Genomic DNA, 20197 nt, shown 5'->3' on the forward strand with positions numbered 1-20197 from the left:
ATCGACGTAGGTGATTGGTCTATACGTCCATCGCTCTCGTTGATGCGCCAATCATCGGGCACAGGGCGCTGCAGCAAGCCGAAGAAGTTTTTTTTCCCCTCCCTTGGCCAGGCTTTCTCAGGTTGGCTTTTTAATTCCTTCGATTTCCTGTTCCGGAGGCGCGGGCGGCGCCACTGCCTTGGCGGCTGCAGTATTATTCTGGCTTTGCCTCGATGGCTACCTCGCGCCTCTTTTGTAGGTAAACGCGGGCACTTGGCGGGTGTTGGAAAAGAGAGTGTTTCCGAGTGTCCGGATGTAAACGGGGCTGGAGTCCACGGCGGGGGGGAGAGACGCCTGGGAGATGGGGTCGGGCAGCTCCTCTCCAGACCTGCAGCTAAGGGCAAACGAGGCCTGGATGCCGTAGATAAATCAAGTGGAAAAAGATGCGTTTCATTCATTTGTGCAGCGAGCGCTGTGGTCCAGGCCTGGGGCCGTCCGGGCCCCCAGCCCAGGCGCTTGCCTCGTGGGGTGCACAGGTTGGCGGGAGATGCAAACGGGTGAACACGCACAATCAGCCGGACAGAGGTGGCTGGCTGCACATTGAACCTGGGGGAAGAGGGAGCTCTCAGTAAAAAGGTAGTCACCCCTGGCAAGTCCCTGCTTACAGACAGCAGCCTAGGAGTGGGTAGACGCTGAGAGCAATGGCTTTGTCAGTGAACTCCTTGACTTTGCGTTAAAGTTTGCATCCACAACACAGCCCGACTATCCCTTTAATAGTTTCATTCCATGATCAGTATTTTTAGATTTCTCAGCACGGAGACATCCAGGAGGCTCTGGTGGTGAGAGTTCCATTGTTACACACTGTACAAGAGTCTTTACTTTTATTATCATGTTGTTCACTAGGGGTACATCGTGACATTTACCAAAGTTCTTGCAATATATCATAGTTGAATTCACCCCCACCATCATTCCCCTCTCCCCTGCACCCATTCCTGGAACAGTTTCATTAGGTCTCATTTTTCCACTTTCATACATGAGTACACAATATTTCCACCGTTTTCACCTCCTGCACCCTTACAAAAGTCTTAATGACCCTTTGTGTTCCCCTAGACCTTGTACGTACCCCTTTTCTTATGTTTATTGTATTTTTCTTTCTCTTTTTTGTGGTGCCGGGCATATTGTTTTTTTATTTATTTTTTCCTCTCCTGGTGCTGGGGTTTGCCTTGCATTTGCTAGGCAGGCACTCTACAACTTAAGCCATTCCCCTAGACCTTTGTGCTTGTAGTTATTTTTCAATAGGGTCTCCCGCTCTTGTCCTCGCCAGCCTCTGTCCCTAATATTCCCACCTTTGCTTTTCTAGTAGCTGCGATCACCACCACCACTACCACTTAACACATAACCCCCCTCCTCACCCTAGCCAAAACTGTTTGTATGTGGGTTTTAAGTACACAGGGCCTCGGACAGTGCCTTACAGATCTGCTTTCTGGGTGCTTTTGATAATGCAAATGTGTGGATGTATGTGGAAGAAAAAATGTCTAGTAGTGACGTAAAAAAACATACCATTGATGTTGCAGTAAAATTTGTTGACCACCTACAGTGTGCAGGATGCTCTGTTAGGGGCTGTGAAGAAGTGACTGAACCAAGCCATGTCATCAAGGAGCTAATCTAGTGGAGGAGGTGGCCGTGCACACACATGACTTTAACATGAGGCAGTCTCTGGTAAGTGCTATAAAAATAAGTAAATCTACCTTAAGGCTATCTTTAAATTTTTAGTTAGAAAGACTTTAGAAAGGTGTTTATGTATTAAATATTTTTGCTTTTAATATTTGAGTTTTTTTTTTTTTTTAAGCATTTTGCTGGAGTTCAAGTATTTGGAAAGTTCACAATGTTCTATGGAGAGAGCTGAGACTGAGAATAAAGCATTGTAACTTTTCTGAATAAGGTTATAGTTACACTTGAATTTTAATGCTGGTCTTATTGTAATTTTTATGTGTGATTTATGCTTTATTTATTTATTTTTGCAGTACTGGGGAATTAATTCACGGCCTCACACTTGCTAGACACTTTACTACTTGAGCCAGGCCCCCCTGTCCTCTTGCTTTTTAGTTTTTTGGCTAGAGTCTTGAGTTAACATTGCTTGTACTAGCTTTGAACCACTATCCTCCTACCACTTCCCATGTAACTGGGATTACAGGCAAACACTACCGTACCTGGCCCATGCCTACCTTATTTTACAATGAAGGGAAAGTGCAGAGGGGAAATTATTTTTTCCCTGATCTTTTAGTAAATTGGAGATGGAATATGACTATGTTTTCAGTCTTTTTAGCAACTGATAGTTCCAAATCAGCAACACAAGTAATAATCACATCTTAAAATTTAGTTGGAAACTTGAATGTAGTTCAATAGGTTTTTAATTTTGTTAGTAGGCAACTGTGTTGAATTTAAAATCATTATTAAGTTAACTGTAACACTGGTAGTTTTGAAAACAAGTTTATATGTGTTTTATTCTTTCTGACTTACAGAATTTATATTCTTTATGGAAGATGTGACTTACCCAGGCAGTACATCACAATGCAAGGCAATACATGGTGAGTGGCTTGCTAGGAAAGCAGTGGTTTGGGAGAAGAGAGAGAGGTGCCAAAACAGGCAATGGGCCTTAGAGGGTAGGAAGGGTTTAGATACAGGGGAAGTCTGCTCATTCTTTCAGCAGTGGGCATAATACAATGGAGGTTCATGTACAGGGCTAGGAACCCAGACCAGAGTAGTTAGCTAGAATCCCAGAACCCTTAAACATCCCAGAACGAAACATCCCCGAAGATTAAGCTTGCAGTTCTCAGGTGCAGGTAGACATTAAAAAGTGGAATTATGTCATTAGTTGTTGGGTTGTGGTCTTTGTAGGACCTATTCAGAAGCAGCATAGAGTGTCGGGAGAGCATGGAAGCTAATGAAGGCCTATGGGTGATGATGGTGGCTGTTGAAATGCCAACAAGGATATTACTGTAGTAGTCAGGAAAGATGGTGTGAGGTGAATGAAGTACTTACAAGCAAAAATGATAGGACTTCTCATTTTATTGTATTTATTTATATTTTTTTGCGGTACTGGGGCTTGAACTTAAGGCCTTCACCTTGAGCCACTCTGCCAGCATTATTTTGTGATAGGTATTTTTGAGCTAGGGTCTCGTGAACTATTTGTCTGGACTGGCTTTGAACCATGATCCTCCTGATGTTTGCCTCCTGAATAGCTAGGATTACAGATGTCATTTTATTTTTATTGTTGTAGTTGACACATACATGAGAGGAATTTTAAGATAAATTATTTACTTAAGTTTTTTGTGTGTGTAGTGCTGAGAATTGAACTCAGAGCCTCACGTTCTCTACCACTTGAATCACACCCCCAGTCCTTTTGCTTTTAGACTTTTTTCACCCTAAATATGGTCTTGAGCTAACTTTCCCCAGGCTGGCCTTGAACCCTAATTCTCCTACCTCTATCTCATACCTCTGCTTCCTGGGATTATAAGTGTGTGCCACCATACCTGACCTAAAATAAATTTTTAAGTGAAGGGGGTGAGGGAGAAAAAGTTGTCATGATTTCTTGGTATGTGTTTTGAGGACCAATAAACGGCATCATTTATTGGGATGGGAACCACTAAGAAAGGAGCAATTGTTGTCTTGGAGGGGAAGATTGTTAATTCCTCTTAGGATAGTGTAAGTTGAATTTGTGGAGTTAAAGGAGAGGGGTTGAATTGGCAGTGGACAATGTGAGTCTGGAGCTCAGAAGTTGGTGGATAGAGGTATGACTGATTTATGGGTGGTAATGGAAGCAACACAAGTGGCTAGGTTCATCTTGGAAGAAAGTGAGTAAGGTGTCAGTCTGGGTCTTTGAAGAATACCACATGGTTGAAGCCCCCTAACACAAGAGGAGATGGCATAGGAGACTACCAGGGGAAATAGCTGGAGAAATAGGAGGGACACAGCAGGAGTGTTGGGTTAGGAAGCCAAGAAAAACATCCATGAGGGAGGGAGGCAGGTGTATTGAATACTTTGCGGATATGAAGTCAGGTGATTGATAATGACCATTGGTTTTTCAGTACAAGGTGGGCACTGGTCATTTTATTCATTGAAGTGGTACTGGAAGTGAAAGCCGTATTAGAGTTGAAACTATATATAGTTGATCCTTCTTTACCTATAATTCAACCAACTGCAGATTGAAAATATTTGGGGAACACATGCCATATTTTGTGCAGTATGCCAAATTCGTATGAATAAGCTGATAAATAGGCATACCGGTTGGATGCCACTTTATAGATCCTCAGTCTTTCTTGTGCACTTGTGTGCACATTGCATCTTATTTGTGTACTGAGTAGGTAGGCCTGTGATGTTTGTGCCTGTATGAAACATGTATAGACTTTTTTCTTGTCATTATTCCCTAAACAGTACAATATAACAACTATTACATTAGGTACTGTAAATAATTTAGAGATGATTTGGGGAGGGTGCTGGGAGTTGAACCTAGGCTTTATGCATACTAAGTGTGTGCTCTATCATTGAGCTATACCCCCAGCCCTGGAGATTATTTAAAGTATTTGAGAGGATATGACTAGGTTATGTGCAAATAATATGCCATTTTATATAGGGGAATTGAGCATCCCTGGACTTGGATATCCATGGGGACGAGGTCCTGGTAGTAACCCCTCCTTGGATACCTGGAGATGACTGTACACTTTTGTCTTAGTCAGCTTGGGCTGCCATAACAAAATACCATAGACTGGGTGGCTTAAGTAGCAGACACACATTTCTCATAGTTCTGGGCCTGGAAATCTGAGATCAGGGTGCCAGCACAGTTGGGTTCTCTTCCATAGTAAGAGCTCTTGTCCTGACTTGCTGCCTTTATGCTGTGTCCTCACCTGGAAGAGGAAGAGGGACCCCCTATGTCTTTATCTTTTCAAAAGGGTACTAATCCCATCATGAGAACATGACCTACCTCCCAGAGGACCCACCTCCATATAGATTCATTGAGGATTAGGGGTCCAACATAGGAACTTAGGGTGACACAAACATTCAGTCCACAGTGACCTTTCCAGGTTGTTTGGAAGTGTTATGAAGAAGAAGAGAAAGTGCAAAGTGGAAATAGACCTGGAGGCCAAAGAAAGTATTTTATATTGGAGTAGACCTGAGCATTTTCAAACATTGATATGAAGGGCCTGGTTGTGGGAAGAGGGAGGGTGGTAATCCCAAATAGACTTTGGAGATGGGATCCAGAGTACATGTGGCAAGATAGGCTTTGGCAAGAGAAGGGAAGTGGGAGAGAATGGAGTTCAATGCAGATGGGCTTGGTGAACTGGTAGAACAGTTGAGATGTTGAAGTTTCTATTTGGTAGTAGACAAGGTTATCATTGACTGTGAAGAGAGAGGAGCATGTCCGGAAGGGTGTCCATAGAAGATGTTCGCCAGTTATGGTGGACAAGAAAATAAACTGACTGCTGGAGCATGCTAGGGATGTCTTAGCAGAGCCTGTGACTGAATTTATGTGGGTAGTAGTCTGTCCACTTAGGTGTCCTTCAGCAGTACTACTTTATAGTTGGCCTATAAAGAATGAGTTGTTGGATCTGAGGCACTGTCAGGTTTTTGTGACTGAAGTAGAGTGGGAGACAGTGTAGGTTATTAAGAAAAAAGAGTCATTGAGATGCTGGCTTAGGGTGTCTGCAAGGAGTGGGGAGGCAGGAGGAGACAGAATGATGCTGATACACATGTAGAAAAGGAGTGGGTAGACAGGACAATATGGTGAGGTCAAGGTCGGAGGGGATTTGAGCAAGGATGTGATAGCAAATGGTTGTGCAATGGGATATTGAGATTGTCATTTTGGAGGTGGAACAGCTTTTTTTTTGACAGTATTGGGGTTTAATTCAGGGCTTAGCATACTTACTAAGCAGGCACTCTACCACTTGAGCCACAACTCCAGCCCTGGAGCAGCTTTAAGTACTGACAGGGTCCAGAGATTGACCATGGCAATGGGTTGGGTGAGTGAGACAGTGAAAGAGGAGTTTATTGGCCATAAAGAGTTTTAAGCCGGGTACCATATCAGTGGCTCACTCCTGTAATCCTAGCTACTTGGGAGGCTGGGATCAGGAAGATCATGTCTTTGAGGCTAACCTGGTCAAAGTTTGTGAGACACTATTTCAACCAGTAACTGGATGCAGTGGTATGTACCTGTCATCCCATGCTACAAGGGAGGCTGAGATCAGGAGTATTTTGGTTCCAGGCCAGTCCAGGCAAAAAAAGTTTGCTAGACCCTGTCTCAGTGGAAAAAAACCTATGTGTGGTGACATGCATCTGTCATCTTAGCTACTTGGGGAAACATAAAATAGGAGGACTGTGGTCTAGGCTGGCCTGGGGAAAAAGTGAGAGGTGGCTCAAGCTGTAGAATGTCTACCTAGCAAGCTTGAAGCACTAAATTCAAGTCCTAATACTACCAAAAAAAAAAAAAAAAAGTTTCAGATAGTAGGAAGAACCCAGTATTAAAGTGGGTGGAATATTCCATTGCTCTCTGAATAAGGGGTCACTTAGGTGTTCATTGGGATGATTGATCATTTAGGAAACCCTATTTACTAGTGAGGTTTCTTTTTTTTTTTTTCTAAAAATTTTTGGTGGTACTAGGGTTTGAACTCAGGGCCTCATACTTGATAGGCAGGCACTCTACCACTTGAGCAACTCCACCAGCCCTTTTTTGTGTTGGGTATTTTTGAGGTAGGGTGTCACAAACTGTTTGCTCGGCCTGGCCTTGAACAATGATCTTCCTGATCTTTGCCTCCTGAGTAGCTAGGATTATAGACGTGAGCCCAGTGCCTGACCTTTTTTGTTTTTGTTTTTAACTTTTTCCTTTTTCTTTCCTCTGACAGTCATAGAATGTCATTCCACACAGGACGAGGTTGTCCTCGAGGAAGAGGAGGGCATGGAACCAGACCCTCAGCACCAGCCTTTAGGCCGCAGAATCTGAGACTGTTGCACCCTCAGCAGCCTCCTGTGCAATATCAATATGAACCTCCAAGTGCCCCTTCCACCACATTCTCGAACTCTCCAACCCCCAATTTTCTGCCTCCACGGCCAGACTTTGTACCCTACCCTCCACCCATGCCTCCGTCAGCACAAGGCCCTCTTCCCCCCTGCCCAGTCAGACCACCTTTCCCCAACCACCAGATGAGGCACCCCTTCCCAGTACCTCCTTGTTTTCCTCCCATGCCCCCTCCAATGCCTTGTCCTAATAACCCCCCAGTCCCTGGAGTACCTCCTGGACAAGGCACTTTCCCCTTCATGATGCCTCCTCCTTCTATGCCTCATCCTCCACCCCCTCCAGTCATGCCACAGCAGGTTAATTATCAGTACCCTCCAGGATACTCACACCATAATTTCCCACCTCCCAGTTTTAATAGTTTCCAGAACAACCCCAGTTCTTTCCCACCCAGTGCTAATAACAGTAGTAGTCCTCATTTTAGGCATCTGCCCCCGTACCCACTCCCAAAGGCTCCCAGTGAGAGAAGGTCCCCAGAAAGGCTCAAGCACTATGAGGATCACAGGCACCGAGATCACAGTCATGGGCGAGGTGAGAGGCATCGGTCCCTGGAGCGGCGGGAGCGAGGCCGCAGCCCTGACAGGAGAAGACCAGACAGTCGCTACCGGTCAGGGTCAGATTATGAACGAGGCAGGACGCCTTCCCGTCACCGCAGCTATGAGAGGAGCAGGTAGGCATTTAGGAACTGTAGAGGTCCAACCAGTTTCCATCTGTCTATAAGCCAAACAGAAAGTTTGTGCATTTTGATGTGTAGAAGGAAAGAATGCATGATTTAGGCTGTTTTCAGGAGAAAGACAACTGACAAGTAACTAAGTTGATGTCAGCAAAGGTGCTTTTGAGAAGCATGCTAAAATTACTAGTAGACTCATTTCAATTATTGAGAGCCTTTTACTCTGTATCACAGTTTAATGATGATCCCACGACATAAAAGGTCTTGTATTTTTTGGGTTATCAGAGGTTTAATTTTGCTCAGTGTGGTCTTCAAATTGAGTTACAGCATTTGAATTCTTTGGAATTGGTGACATGTATATGTTCTCAAGTCAAGACTCACACTAGTTCACTAGTAGAACTTGTTTTGAGTTTTAGGGTAAGTGCCTTGAATGTTACTGCCTCCTGGTTTTGCTTCTTTGCAAAGTGAAGTAAGATTAGTTACAGGTAATCAAACTTACAGTTTCCAAAGTAGCTGTTTTTTCTTTTTTTGGTGGTACTGGGGTTTGAACTCAGTGGTTGACACTTGCAAAGCAAGCGTTCTACCACTTGAACCATACCTCCAGCCCATTTTGCTGTGGCTGTTTTAGAGATGGGGGTTTCCTGAGCTATTTGCCTGGGTTGGTCTTGAACCACCATCCTCCCATTCTCAACCCCCCAAGTAGCTAGGATTACAGGTGTGAGCCACCATCACGTGGCCCACAGTAGATTTTGGCCTGTTTTCTTGCATTGAAACATAGTCATACTGAGGAAAGTTGAACTTAAAAAATACTGCTCCATTCTACATTGTTTCTTTTTTCAAAAACCAAATTTCTGTAAATACAAGAGAGGGTCAAGCAGGAATTCTTAAAACTGGGATCTGTGTGGACCTCTTGGAGCTCTGAAATGTGCAAAGTTTTTATGATTATGAATGTGTTTCTAGGAGAAGCTATGGCAGATTTTCAAAGAGGTGGGTGTGCATTTGTTACCTCAAAAAGCTAAGAACCATTGGTTTATATGGAAAGTAAAAGGAAACAAAATGATTGTACTAATACTTACTTGTGCCTTCAGTGAACTGTCCATGAAGATTTGAGGTCTTCTAGTTGTCAAGTTAGTAATGTTGTTTTTCTTGCTTTCCACCTTAGTGTGTTTACCTTCATTGTCTTTTGCAACTATTGTGCTTATTCTCCCCAAACCAGTCACTTCACTGTGTGGGTTTCTAGAGAGTTGGTCTTGGCTGTTGTTGTTGATCCAACAGTTGATAACAGGAATCCACTCATATCTTAGTATTTGCATTTTCCTTACTGCTTTACTGATTTGATTCTGACTGAATATTTTGCCAGTAAATGGTAGTGGTCATTCTCTGTTATGAAGAGTATGTTGCTCAGAAGTGTTGGAAGGGAAATGTGTTGTGCCTCTCCCTGATGGCTCAATGGAAGGTGGAATGATGGATGTCTAGTGGGTCAAGGCTACATGAGTCAGTTGACTTTTAAAAATCTTTTTGAGAATGAAGTATTGTTTCTGGTCAGTTTTGTTCTTAGTTCTGTAATAGGCTAGTTGGCAGAGGCCTGTGATAGTTTATTTTACAATTTTACAGTGAAAATCTAAACTGGAAAGTTTGTAAGTAGTTTTCTTTGAATGTGAAGTGATTGCTGATAACTTTGTCTCTGGGAGAGCATTTTGCTGCAAATGTTCTATGTGGCATTCTTCTCTCTGTTTTGAAATCTTGTAATTAGAGGAGTCGTCAGGACTCTGTTGTAAATGCCTACTTCTCCCAGTGATGCTTAAACTGTGAGTTGTGTTTAAAGAAACTCAAATGTGCTATAAACTGGGATCTCTATAAGTAAATCAGGTGTCTGAGAATTATCTTTGATCAGTTAGCCTGAACTGCAGTCCTTTACTGTGAAGGATCTCTGTCCTTCTCAAACAGTGTTTCATTGCAGGTGTTTTGTAATGTGCTTAGGGTGATTGCCCTGGAGATACCTTTATGGCACAGCTGCATTATAATTGGTGCCTTTTGGGGTTCTAGTGCAGTGTCAGTCATCTGTTATATATGGAATGTGTGGTGAAGCAAACATGGGGCATGTGAAGACCTAGTATAACTTCTGGAAGTATATTGGGAAAACTGAAACCTAATGCATTTGTACATTAGATTGCACATTAGGTACAAATTCTGTAGTCTGTTTTCTGGCTGCTCTGTCCTTTCTTCTTGGTGTAAATGAACCTATCATTTTATAGATTTCATCTTCCTTCTTTTTCTCATCCAAATATGGTTGAATAACAATTCCAAGATTGTTTTTAGGGCAAACTGTTCCTGCAAAAGACTTGCGAAGAAGTGTGTGTGTGTGTGTGTGTTTGTTTGTTACCATGAAAGATCAAGATCAAGATTACTCTAAGGAATGGAAAAGAAACAGCTGTAGGTGCAACGCACCAAGCTTGCTATTCTGCCTCATGGTAAGGAAGTATGCTGTGGGCTTTGCCTACCTGAGAAGTGCTCTGGCTCTCCTGACGGTAAGCCTGTAGCTATCATGGAGCTAGCATACTGTATCTAAGTGTTTATTTGTGCTTGCATACCAGGAAGGACCTTGGGAAAAGTAGCACAAAAATAGTTTTACTTCATTTTCAGTGGACTTATAGTGTTACTAGTGCAATTTGTATCCAAATTGATCTTTTTAATTCCTGCCCACACAGGGAGAAATCATCAGAAGTGTCATTCTTCAATGCGAAGTCTTATTAGCTGAATAGATGGTAAAAAACAAACCAACCTTAGAAATATCCTCCAATTAGGGTTTTTATTTGGAAATAATAGGCAATTAACCTTTTTCAGCAGTCATTACAAATTACATTTTATCTTTGACATGTAGCACCATTCAATTAATTTTCTATTGAGATTACTATCTATATGGGAACTGTGATCTTAGAAATACCTCAGATGAAGAATGTAGACTAAGTTCTGGGTGTTTCATTTTGATTGCTAGTATGTACCTAAGAGTAATGTATATATAAAAAATGTATTATTTAAGGGACTTTTTCTTGAGAATGGTAGCATCTTTAAGGGAAAAATAGTCTGTGTCTTCATTTCTAAGCAGTTTCTGATCTCTGTTAGTTTTATAAGTTTTGATTTTACTCTATTAACATTTCTGCCATTTGGATATTAGGTTGGGGGATATTTTTGAGTTCAGACATTTTATAGTCTTTCTAATCCTCTTCTGAAAATCTAATCCAAATCTTCTAAAATACAAAACTTTTGAGGTGCCTATATCATGTTCAAAAAGTTTTGGAATTTGGAGCATTTCTGATTTCAGATACCCAGCTGATAAGGTTTGTGCACATATTCTAAAATCCATAAAAAAAAAACCTCTTAAAACCTGAAACACTTCTCTTCCCAGCATTTTGGGTAAGGGATACTCAACCTTTATATGTATATGTGCGTGTGTGTGTGTGTGTGTGTGTGTGTGTGTATTTTTTTTCCCCGTTCTAAGATTGGGTGATTGCGTCCCTTAGATTTTTTTATTTTATTTTATTTTTTTGATGGTACTTGGGCTTGAACTCAGGGCATACGCCTTGAGCCACTCCACCAGCCCTGTTTTGTGATGGGTTTTTTCAAGATAGGGTGTTGCAAACTGTTTGCCCAGGCTGGCTTCGAACCACAATCCTCCTGATCTTTGCTTCCTGAGTAGCTAGGATTACAGGTGTGAGCCACCAGTGCCTGACACTTCCTTTAGATTTGAAGTTCTGGTTCAAACTCACTGGAGTTCAGATTTTTGTTCCAGATCTTCACTGTACTCATTAAATCACCTTAGAAACTAGTATATTCCAGTTTTGCATTGGAAGGTTATTAAAAATTTCTCACTCCATTTTTGAGAGTAAACCCAGTGTCTCCTGTTAGGGTTTTGTCCAGACGAAAATATCATTCAAGTGACTAAGTCACCGTTTCATGACAGGTTAGTAATAGCTTAGAACTACAACTCAGGCCTATAATCTGTAAAGGTTCAGAGGTCTTTTATTGTAGAACTTTTACCTGGGCGAATAGAGTTTTCTAGAAATCAAGGTAGGAGAGTCCTTCAAAGTTTTTGCTATAGGTTAAGTGAGCAAAGATGAGTTAATTAGAAGGTCTTGAGAGAGGATTATGATAGAATTCCCTCTATTGCTTAGGAAACAGCAAAAACTGTTCAAGTTAACTTTGTAATGAGAACAGCTCCTTTTTCCGCTAACAAATTAAGGAGGAATAAAAAGACTCTTACTGAATAGTGCCTGAAAAATTCTTAGATGTGATTCATTGATTTAGAAGATAAATTCAGTGAAGAGATGGCATTTTGAGTCTTTCTGTTGAAAACAGCTCTGTGTGTTAATTCCTTTAAGAGAGCGGGAACGTGAGAGACACAGGCACCGGGACAACCGAAGATCACCATCTCTGGAAAGGTCCTACAAAAAAGAGTATAAGAGATCTGGAAGGTAAGCAAGGCGTTGTTGTTGAAAGAAGTATTATTCCTGGAATTCAGATTTTGTGCTTGTGCATCTATTAGCTAAGTCTTCCTAACAGCTCAGTATCTGGCCAGGATGGCCTGAGAAAAGTGAAAGCAGCCTGGCACTGGTAAGTTTACTTTCCATTTGGATTGCTTATATACAAGGGAAATCTCGATACAGCTCTCGGAACTAGAAATTACACAGATCGCTTTGTCTAACCACAGTGCTATAAAACTATATATTAATTCCAGGTATTTTTCAAAAGTCTTGGAAATTCATAATTATGTTCTTAAATTTATTTGCTTTGTGGAAAAAAGAGCAAAGCAAGAGTCATTCTTTACAAAAAAATGACATCAAGATTGCTGTAATCTAGAACTCCCGTTCTGTTTCAGAAGTAAATCTGTGGTCTTCTGTTGTGGTAATTAGGAGTGTCATTCTGGAATTTGACAGATTTGGGGTCATTTGTTAGCTCTGTCAACTTTGTAGGCAAAGTTGTTCTTTTTAAGCTTCGGTTCCTTTATCTGTAAAATTAGAATAGTTGTATTTACCTTATTTGAGTGGTGAAGGGTCAATGAGATAAGGTAATACACATTAAACCCTAGCAACTGGGCCTAAAGTAAGTGTCAAATATATGGTAACTATGGAGTTATGTGAGCAGTTGGCTATAGAAATTGGTACAATATAAGAAAAGCAGAAAAAGTGATTTAGGTACTAAATAAATGAAATTGAAACAGAACTATAGCAATGCAATTTTATTTGTAAATAAATGTACATATTGATTCTTTGAAAGATCATAAAGTTAAAGTGCCAAATGAAGAAAAGTGTTTACAACCTTAGGTGAGAGACAGTATATTATAGGAATGAAGGAGATTTAAAAATTATAAGATGATAAAAATAATATTTTATTAAAAAAATTAAATACTTGAATGTGATAGGTTGATTTCTAAGAAAACAAAATTACAGATTTCACACAAGAAGAAAACTTAAGCTAATAACCATGGAAAAATAATAAAAGTTGAATTTGTATTACCTTCAAAAATTTTAAACTGTTCTAAAACACTGAAGGAGGTGGAAGGAAGGGTCAGCTCATAGCTATATAAGGGAAGACCAAGATGGCACAAACTAACCAAGGGAAAGAAAACCACAAGAAAATGTTTCTTATGAGTATGGATATAAAATACTAGTTAGAATACTAGCATGCTATTTTCAGTAGCGTGGTATAATAACCAAGAGTTTATTCCAAGGCTACATGAGTGGATAGATTAGTATTAGAAAAATCAATAATTCTTTGTTACTAAAACCTGTAGAATTGTGTCAGTATATGCCTATTAGACATCTAAAATAAACCAGCATTCATTTATGAGTAAAAGCTTCAGTAAATTAGGAGCATAAGAGTTCTTTAAATTATGAAGAACACTATCTCATGATGAACATGATTGATACTATTGCAAAAGAGCTCAACTGAATGTTGAAACTCAGAGACTTTCTCATACAAATCAGAATGAAGACAAGGTGTCTATTATTGTTACCTAATAGCAAGTTAAAAACATGTGTGTCTTTGTGCATACCAAGCATTATACTGGTTTGAGTCATTTCTACTTTATAGGAGAAAGGAAAGAGTTTTTGATAGGACTGTTACATGTTCCTCTGGGAAGTCAGCAATAAAAAAGCCTTTGTATGGTAATTCTAGAGGAATTGACATTTTACTGATGCCTACAAGAATGCATTATGGAAAGGGGTCAGTAGGGGAAGAGAGAAGAGCATGTGGAAAGGTTACAGTGTGGAGAAATGCTCTAGGGTCAAGCCTAGAAGTAGGGAAATCAGTTTTGATGGCTTCTGTAGTATTCTATATGAGAAATGATTATGGTCTAGACCACTCAGTGATGGTGGTGATGTAGAAAAGTAGATGTGATTGGGATCTTTGTGTGGTAGTCAGTTGGGCTCTATAACTGATCAGATGTGTTAGGGGCCAGGAAAGAAGGTGGTGTGATCACCTGAAATCTGGTATTCCTTACTGTGGATGGGGACACTAAGAAAGAGATAGGGATAGTTTTCATTCGGGGCCTGAGGATTATGAGAATCTGTGAGATCACCAAGTGAAATTGTGCATTAGTTAATTGGATATTTAGGTGTAAAGTTCAGCAGAGATTGTAACTGGAGGTTCTGAATACCTGTATTAGGTGCGATTGAGCAGGAAGAGTGAGAAGAGGAGGAGGAGAGAAGACAGGAGAAAGCCTATCATGTTGATGGACATCATTGAGGATTTGTTGTTATTGTTGTTGTTATTTGTTTTTTGTTGGGACTGGGTTTGATACCAGGTTTTTGTGCTTGCAAAGTGGGTGCTCTACTTCCTTGAGCCACACCTCTAGTCTATTTAGCTCACGTTACTTTGAAGAGGGGGTCCCACAAACTGTCTGGGCTGGCCTGAAATCACAATCTCCCGATCTCAGCTTCCCAAGTAGCTAGAATTATAGGTGTAACCACCTGCACTCAGTTGAGGACCTGTTTTGACGTTGATGATTTTTAATGTATGAATGATGGAAATCTTGGTTTAGCAGTTTTTTTTCCAATGCCTGGGAGCTTACAGAGAAGGCAGAGTTGTATTCTGTGAGTTCTAAGTAATGGAGTAGATGAGAAAATAAAAATTATAAATGTACACTTTGTAAAGGAGGAAAAGGTGTCACAGTTTGCAATAGAGCATATCCATTAAGTAGAAACGATTTGCATTTTGGATTTTGGAGTGCCTGTGATACCTAAGAAAAGATATTTCATTCCTGTTTTGAAATGTCCCTCTCAAAGTACAAAAAAAAAAGATTGATGTTCACAATAGATAACCCTGACCATCTGTCATGCAGGATACCTGCTTAAAGATATGAGTGAGGATGCATTTTGGGTGTTTTGATACCTGTATATCCAAATTGATAGCTAGAATTACAGCACTGAGTCACCATGCCCAGTGCCTCAGCAGTATTTTCTTTTTTTTTTTTTTTTTTCATTTTTCTTTTATTATTCATATGTGCATACAAGGCTTGGTTTATTTCTCCCCCCTGCCCCCACCCCCTCCCTTACCACCCACTCCACCCCCTCCCGCTCCCCCCCTCAATACCCAGCAGAAACTATTTTGCCCTTATCTCTAATTTTGTTGTAGAGAGAGTATAAGCAATAATTGGAAGGAACAAGGGGTTTTGCTGGTTGAGATAAGGATAGCTATACAGGGCATTGACTCACATTGATTTCCTGTGCGTGGGTGTTACCTTCTAGGTTAATTCTTTTTAATCTAACCTTTTCTCTAGTTCCTGGTCTCCTTTTCCTATTGGCCTCAGTTGCTTTAAGGTATCTGCTTTAGTTTCTCTGCATTAAGGGCAACAAAAGCTAGCTAGTTTTTTAGGTGTCTTACCTATCCTCACCCCTCCTTTGTGTGCTCTCTCTTTTATCATGTGCTCATAGTCCAATCCCCTTGTTGTGTTTGCCCTTGATCTAATGTCCACATATGAGGGAGAACATACGATTTTTGGTCTTTTGAGCCAGGCTAACCTCACTCAGAATGATGTTCTCCAATTCCATCCATTTACCAGCGAATGATAACATTTCGTTCTTCTTCATGGCTGCATAAAATTCCATTGTGTATAGATACCACATTTTCTTAATCCATTCGTCAGTGCTGGGGCATCTTGGCTGTTTCCATAACTTGGCTATTGTGAATAGTGCCGCAATAAACATGGATGTGCAGGTGCCTCTGGAGTAACAGTCTTTTGGGTATATCCCCAAGAGTGGTATTGCTGGATCAAATGGTAGATCGATGTCCAGCTTTTTAAGTAGCCTCCAAATTTTTTTCCAGAGTGGTTGTACTAGTCTACTTTCCCACCAACAGTGTAAGAGGGTTCCTTTTTCCCCGCATCCTCGCCAACACCTGTTGTTGGTGGTGTTGCTGATGATGGCTATTCTAACAGGGGTGAGGTGGAATCTTAGTGTGGTTTTAATTTGCATTTCCTTTATTGCTAGAGATGGTGAGCATTTTTTCATGTGTTTTCTGGCCATTTGAATTTCTTCTTTTGAGAAAGTTCTGTTTAGTTCACCTGCCCATTTCTTTATTGGTTCATTAGTTTTGGGCCTCAGCAGTATTTTAATAGCCTTCCTCAATACCAGAAATACCTAGCTATAAAATGTAATAGGAAAATCAAAGTGGATTCACCACCAAATTTAATTAAAATCAAATATCTTGTAATAAACTTAGAAAACTTAGAAAATACTTAGGAGCAATAGGAAGAAAACTATAAAATGTAGCTGAGGACAGAGGAGGTGATAGAAATGAGTAGAGGGCAAACCATGATGTAAAAATACCAGATTTCTTTACAATAATCTCTAATTTTATTGTAACTAGTTTTAGAACTTTATAATAACTCTAATTTTTCTTTGAAATGGAAGCTAGGACAATGAAGAAAAACAATAAAGCAGGGACACTTATTCTAGTAATATTAGATGTTTAGGAAATACATAGTAATTTAAAAATTTTGATGTAGTATGAATAGATCAATGAAATAACTATTGAGTAACATCCAGGTATATCTATACCTTACAGCTAATAAATCATGTAAGGTTATATCTAAGAAATAATACTAAAGTTGATTTTTTGAGTCAGAGAAGATACTGGCAATTGAGAGGACAGTTGGAGGAAAAACTGAAAGTAGATTTCTGCCTTTCGTTTTGGAGAGATAGACTAAAAAGATTTAGTGTATAAGTAACTAACAAAATATAAAATATTTATTTAGCGTTCAGATGGGAAAAGATTTCCAAGCAAAACACTAAGGTAGGAAGCATAAATACAAAAGGTCTCTTGATTTGACTTTATGAAAGTTTTATGTAGTCATAAACAAACAGTATTAAAAGGAAAACAAAAAAGTGGAAAGGTTACAATATGGCAAAAGAATTATAAGAATTATATTCCTCCCCCATCCCCAGGCAGTTCTCTGATTTTTGTTAGGCAGACACTGTGCCTCTTAACCCACACTCCCAGTCCTATTTACTTTAGTTATTTTCAGATAAGGTCTTGTGCTTTTTGCATGGGCCAGCCTTGGACCGTGATTGTCCTACTTATGTCTCCTTTGTAGCTCTTATTACAGATGTTCACCACCTGGCCTGACTTGTTTGTTGAGATAATGTTCTCGCTAACTTTTTGCCTACGCTGGTCTCAAACCATGATCCTGACTGATCTCCTCTTCCCAAGTAGCTGAGATTAAAGGCATGAGCCTCCATGCTCAGCTAAAAGAGCTATATCTTAATTAAAAACTTCTGATGAATCAAAAAAACCTACAATTCTAATTTATAGCATGACACAAAAGTAGTGAAGTGATACAAAATTTCAGTGCTGATACAAAATTGCAAATTAAATTACTTTTTCATCAGAATGGCAAAGATTCAGAAGAACCATATTGATAGGATGGTGGAAATGGGAAACTTGAATATATGGTTTTGATGGTTGTCTAACCTGGTACACACACTTTGAGAAGTCATCTGGCAAATGTGCAAAGAACACAAGTGTGTTCATGCTAGCATGGTAAATCAGGTATTTCTGATTTACTGTTGACCATGAAAGGCAGACTCTAGAGTTCTTTTTTGTTGTTAAAGATGTGTATATTTATTTGTATATGAAACATTGTCATCTCTGAGTAGTATTATGGATTATTTTGTTTAGTTTTATTCTTTATTGTTTTCTATAGCAAACTCACATTTTACCTTGACAATAACTTTTTCTGGTAACAAAAACTAATGATGCACATCAGAACACGTGTGTTGTTTATAAGTTATATAAATAATATGCAGGATCTTTCTCACATGTTACCCCGCACCCCATACATACACACATATACTCTGTTGTAAAATTAGAAGTTAGTGGTAATAACTTTGTTAGTGGAGCTATGGAGACTACCTATTGGTTTAACAAAGCAGTTACTCTCTCGAGCTCCTTTTCAAGGACTGTAGCTTCTATCTAAATTTCTTGGGTTTAAATTAAAATCTACCCTATACAGTTTTTATCCTTCAAGTAAAAGAATTAGCCTTTGCATGTTTTAAGCCCCAGGAATTCAAGGAGACAGAGTTGTTTTTCCTAAAACAGCTAGTTGTAGAATTTTAGGGATAGAGTTAGCTAAAGTTTAGGTTCAATAAGTAGTGATACCAGGTCTGAGGTTCCAAAGAGATGGTTAGAACAATTTCACTGTTAGATTATAGTTGTCAGGTTAAATTTATAGCCAAGAGGAGACCATGTTTTGTGAAATCTTCTTTTGATTTCTAGCAAGGCAAGATGAGAAAGATTCAAAACCAGTATTTTCATTGCTGAGATTTCCAAATATTCCCCAAATATCTTTCTATTCTAGGAGTTATGGTTTACCGATTGTTCCTGAACCTGCTGGATGCACACCAGAGTTACCTGGGGAGATTATTAAAAATACAGATTCTTGGGCTCCACCCCCGGAGATTGTGAATCAGTAAGTAGACCTGAGGTAGGGGCCTGAGAATTTGTATTTTTAAGCAAGTATATTTCAGGTGATTCTGATGCTACTAGACTGCAGCTTGGGAATCACTGGTTTAGTGGAAGTAAATATGGTGGATGACATGGCATTTGTATTTAGGTGAAAAATGCTCTAGATAGTTTATACATTGGACAAGCATTTTTAATAACTGACTTTCTTTATTCTCTTTTGAAGTTGCTCCCCAAGCAGGGAGAAGAAAAGAGCTCGCTGGGAGGAAGAAAAAGACAGATGGAGTGACAGTCAGAACTCTGGCAAAGAGAAGAACTATACCTCAATCAAGGAAAAAGAGCCAGAAGAGACACTGCCTGACAAAAACGAGGAGGAGGAAGAAGAGCTCCTTAAACCTGTGTGGATTCGATGTACCCATTCAGAAAACTACTACTCCAGCGATCCTATGGATCAGGTGGTAGGTCTGAAATAGGAGGGAAGCTGTAGACCAGGGCTTCTCCTCCTCAGCACTATTGGTGTTTTGTGCCAAATATTTCTTTGTTGTAGAATACTGAGTAGTGTCTGTGGGCCCTACCTTTTAGATACCTGTAGCACCCTATCTCCCATAGTGACAACCAAAAATGTTTCCAAATATTGCCATGTGTCCTCTGGGGAGAAATCACTTCCAGTTGAGAATCTCTACTACAAACTAGAGATTTTTTTTTTTTAATAAACCAAAGACCAAGAGTGCAGTATGTTAAATAAACATCTATTCTGCAGTAGTTCAATTGTCCTGAGTCCTACTGAACTCAGGACTTCACACTTGCAAAGCAGGTGCTCTACCACTTGAACCACTCCTCCAGTACAAGTTTGTTTTTAAGTATATCCTTGGCCATAATATCATCAATCATATGAAGTTTGCAGGTGTGAGCTACTACGCCTGGCTGGTATTATTGTTCTTAAAACAACAAAGATGAAGCCTCTAGAGTTCAGAAAGTTTAAATGAGTGAAGCAATTTTTTTTCTTACATTGTTATATGCATATTAGAAGGGAGGCTGATAGGTTCCACAGCCTGACAGCTGCCTTTGAGTTTTGTTGTGTGGCACAGAGAAGGTGGTAAGATTGTCAGATCTGTCATGGTGTCACTAGTCTCACCAGTGAGGAGAGGCCTGAGGAAAAGTAGTTATCTCTTTTTCTGGGTGGCACATACTATGATTTACCTTCATTTTATGTTTACATTTGAAGTGTGTAGTTTTTACATTTTGGCATTACTAAGTTAAAGAGTCTGGGGATTTAAAGCGATTTTTGTTCTAGAGGAAGTGGACAGAAGCAGAGACCTTCCTCTAGGATGTGTTGTAGAATCCCAGTGGTTGGAGTGGGTGGGTGGGAGGGGAGGATTTATAGGTGATAACTTTTTGTTCTGAGGGTCATGATAAAAGGGCCCAGAATAGTTCTAGTGTTTGTAAATGTTGGCAGAGTACATTACCTGAGGACTGTCAGCCATACAAGTGTGAGTGAGTTTGACTCAGATGGTCATTGCCAG

At 40.0% G+C, this 20197-nt stretch overlaps 1 protein-coding gene across 5 annotated transcripts in view; it reads left to right on the plus strand.

Annotated features, from left to right (window-relative positions):
• The first annotated feature begins 107 nt into the window (after nucleotides 1–107).
• Nucleotides 108–20197, plus strand: part of Drosha (drosha ribonuclease III) — a 146456-nt gene continuing 126366 nt past the window's right edge. For 3 of the 5 annotated variants that reach the window (XM_074077679.1, XM_074077682.1, XM_074077684.1), the window contains exons 1-7: nucleotides 108–238; nucleotides 1577–1698; nucleotides 2502–2567; nucleotides 6876–7715; nucleotides 12095–12187; nucleotides 18571–18681; nucleotides 18901–19132. In XM_074077679.1, coding sequence (XP_073933780.1) covers nucleotides 2551–2567; nucleotides 6876–7715; nucleotides 12095–12187; nucleotides 18571–18681; nucleotides 18901–19132 — 1293 coding nt within the window. In that variant the 5' untranslated portion in view covers nucleotides 108–238; nucleotides 1577–1698; nucleotides 2502–2550. Of the gene's footprint in view, nucleotides 239–1553; nucleotides 1699–2501; nucleotides 2568–6875; nucleotides 7716–12094; nucleotides 12188–18570; nucleotides 18682–18900; nucleotides 19133–20197 lie in introns of all 5 variants that reach the window. The other 2 variants (XM_074077680.1, XM_074077681.1) reach the window with 2 other exon arrangements.

Source organism: Castor canadensis, chromosome 6 (assembly GCF_047511655.1).
Source record: "Castor canadensis chromosome 6, mCasCan1.hap1v2, whole genome shotgun sequence".
Lineage (NCBI taxonomy): Eukaryota > Metazoa > Chordata > Mammalia > Rodentia > Castoridae > Castor > Castor canadensis.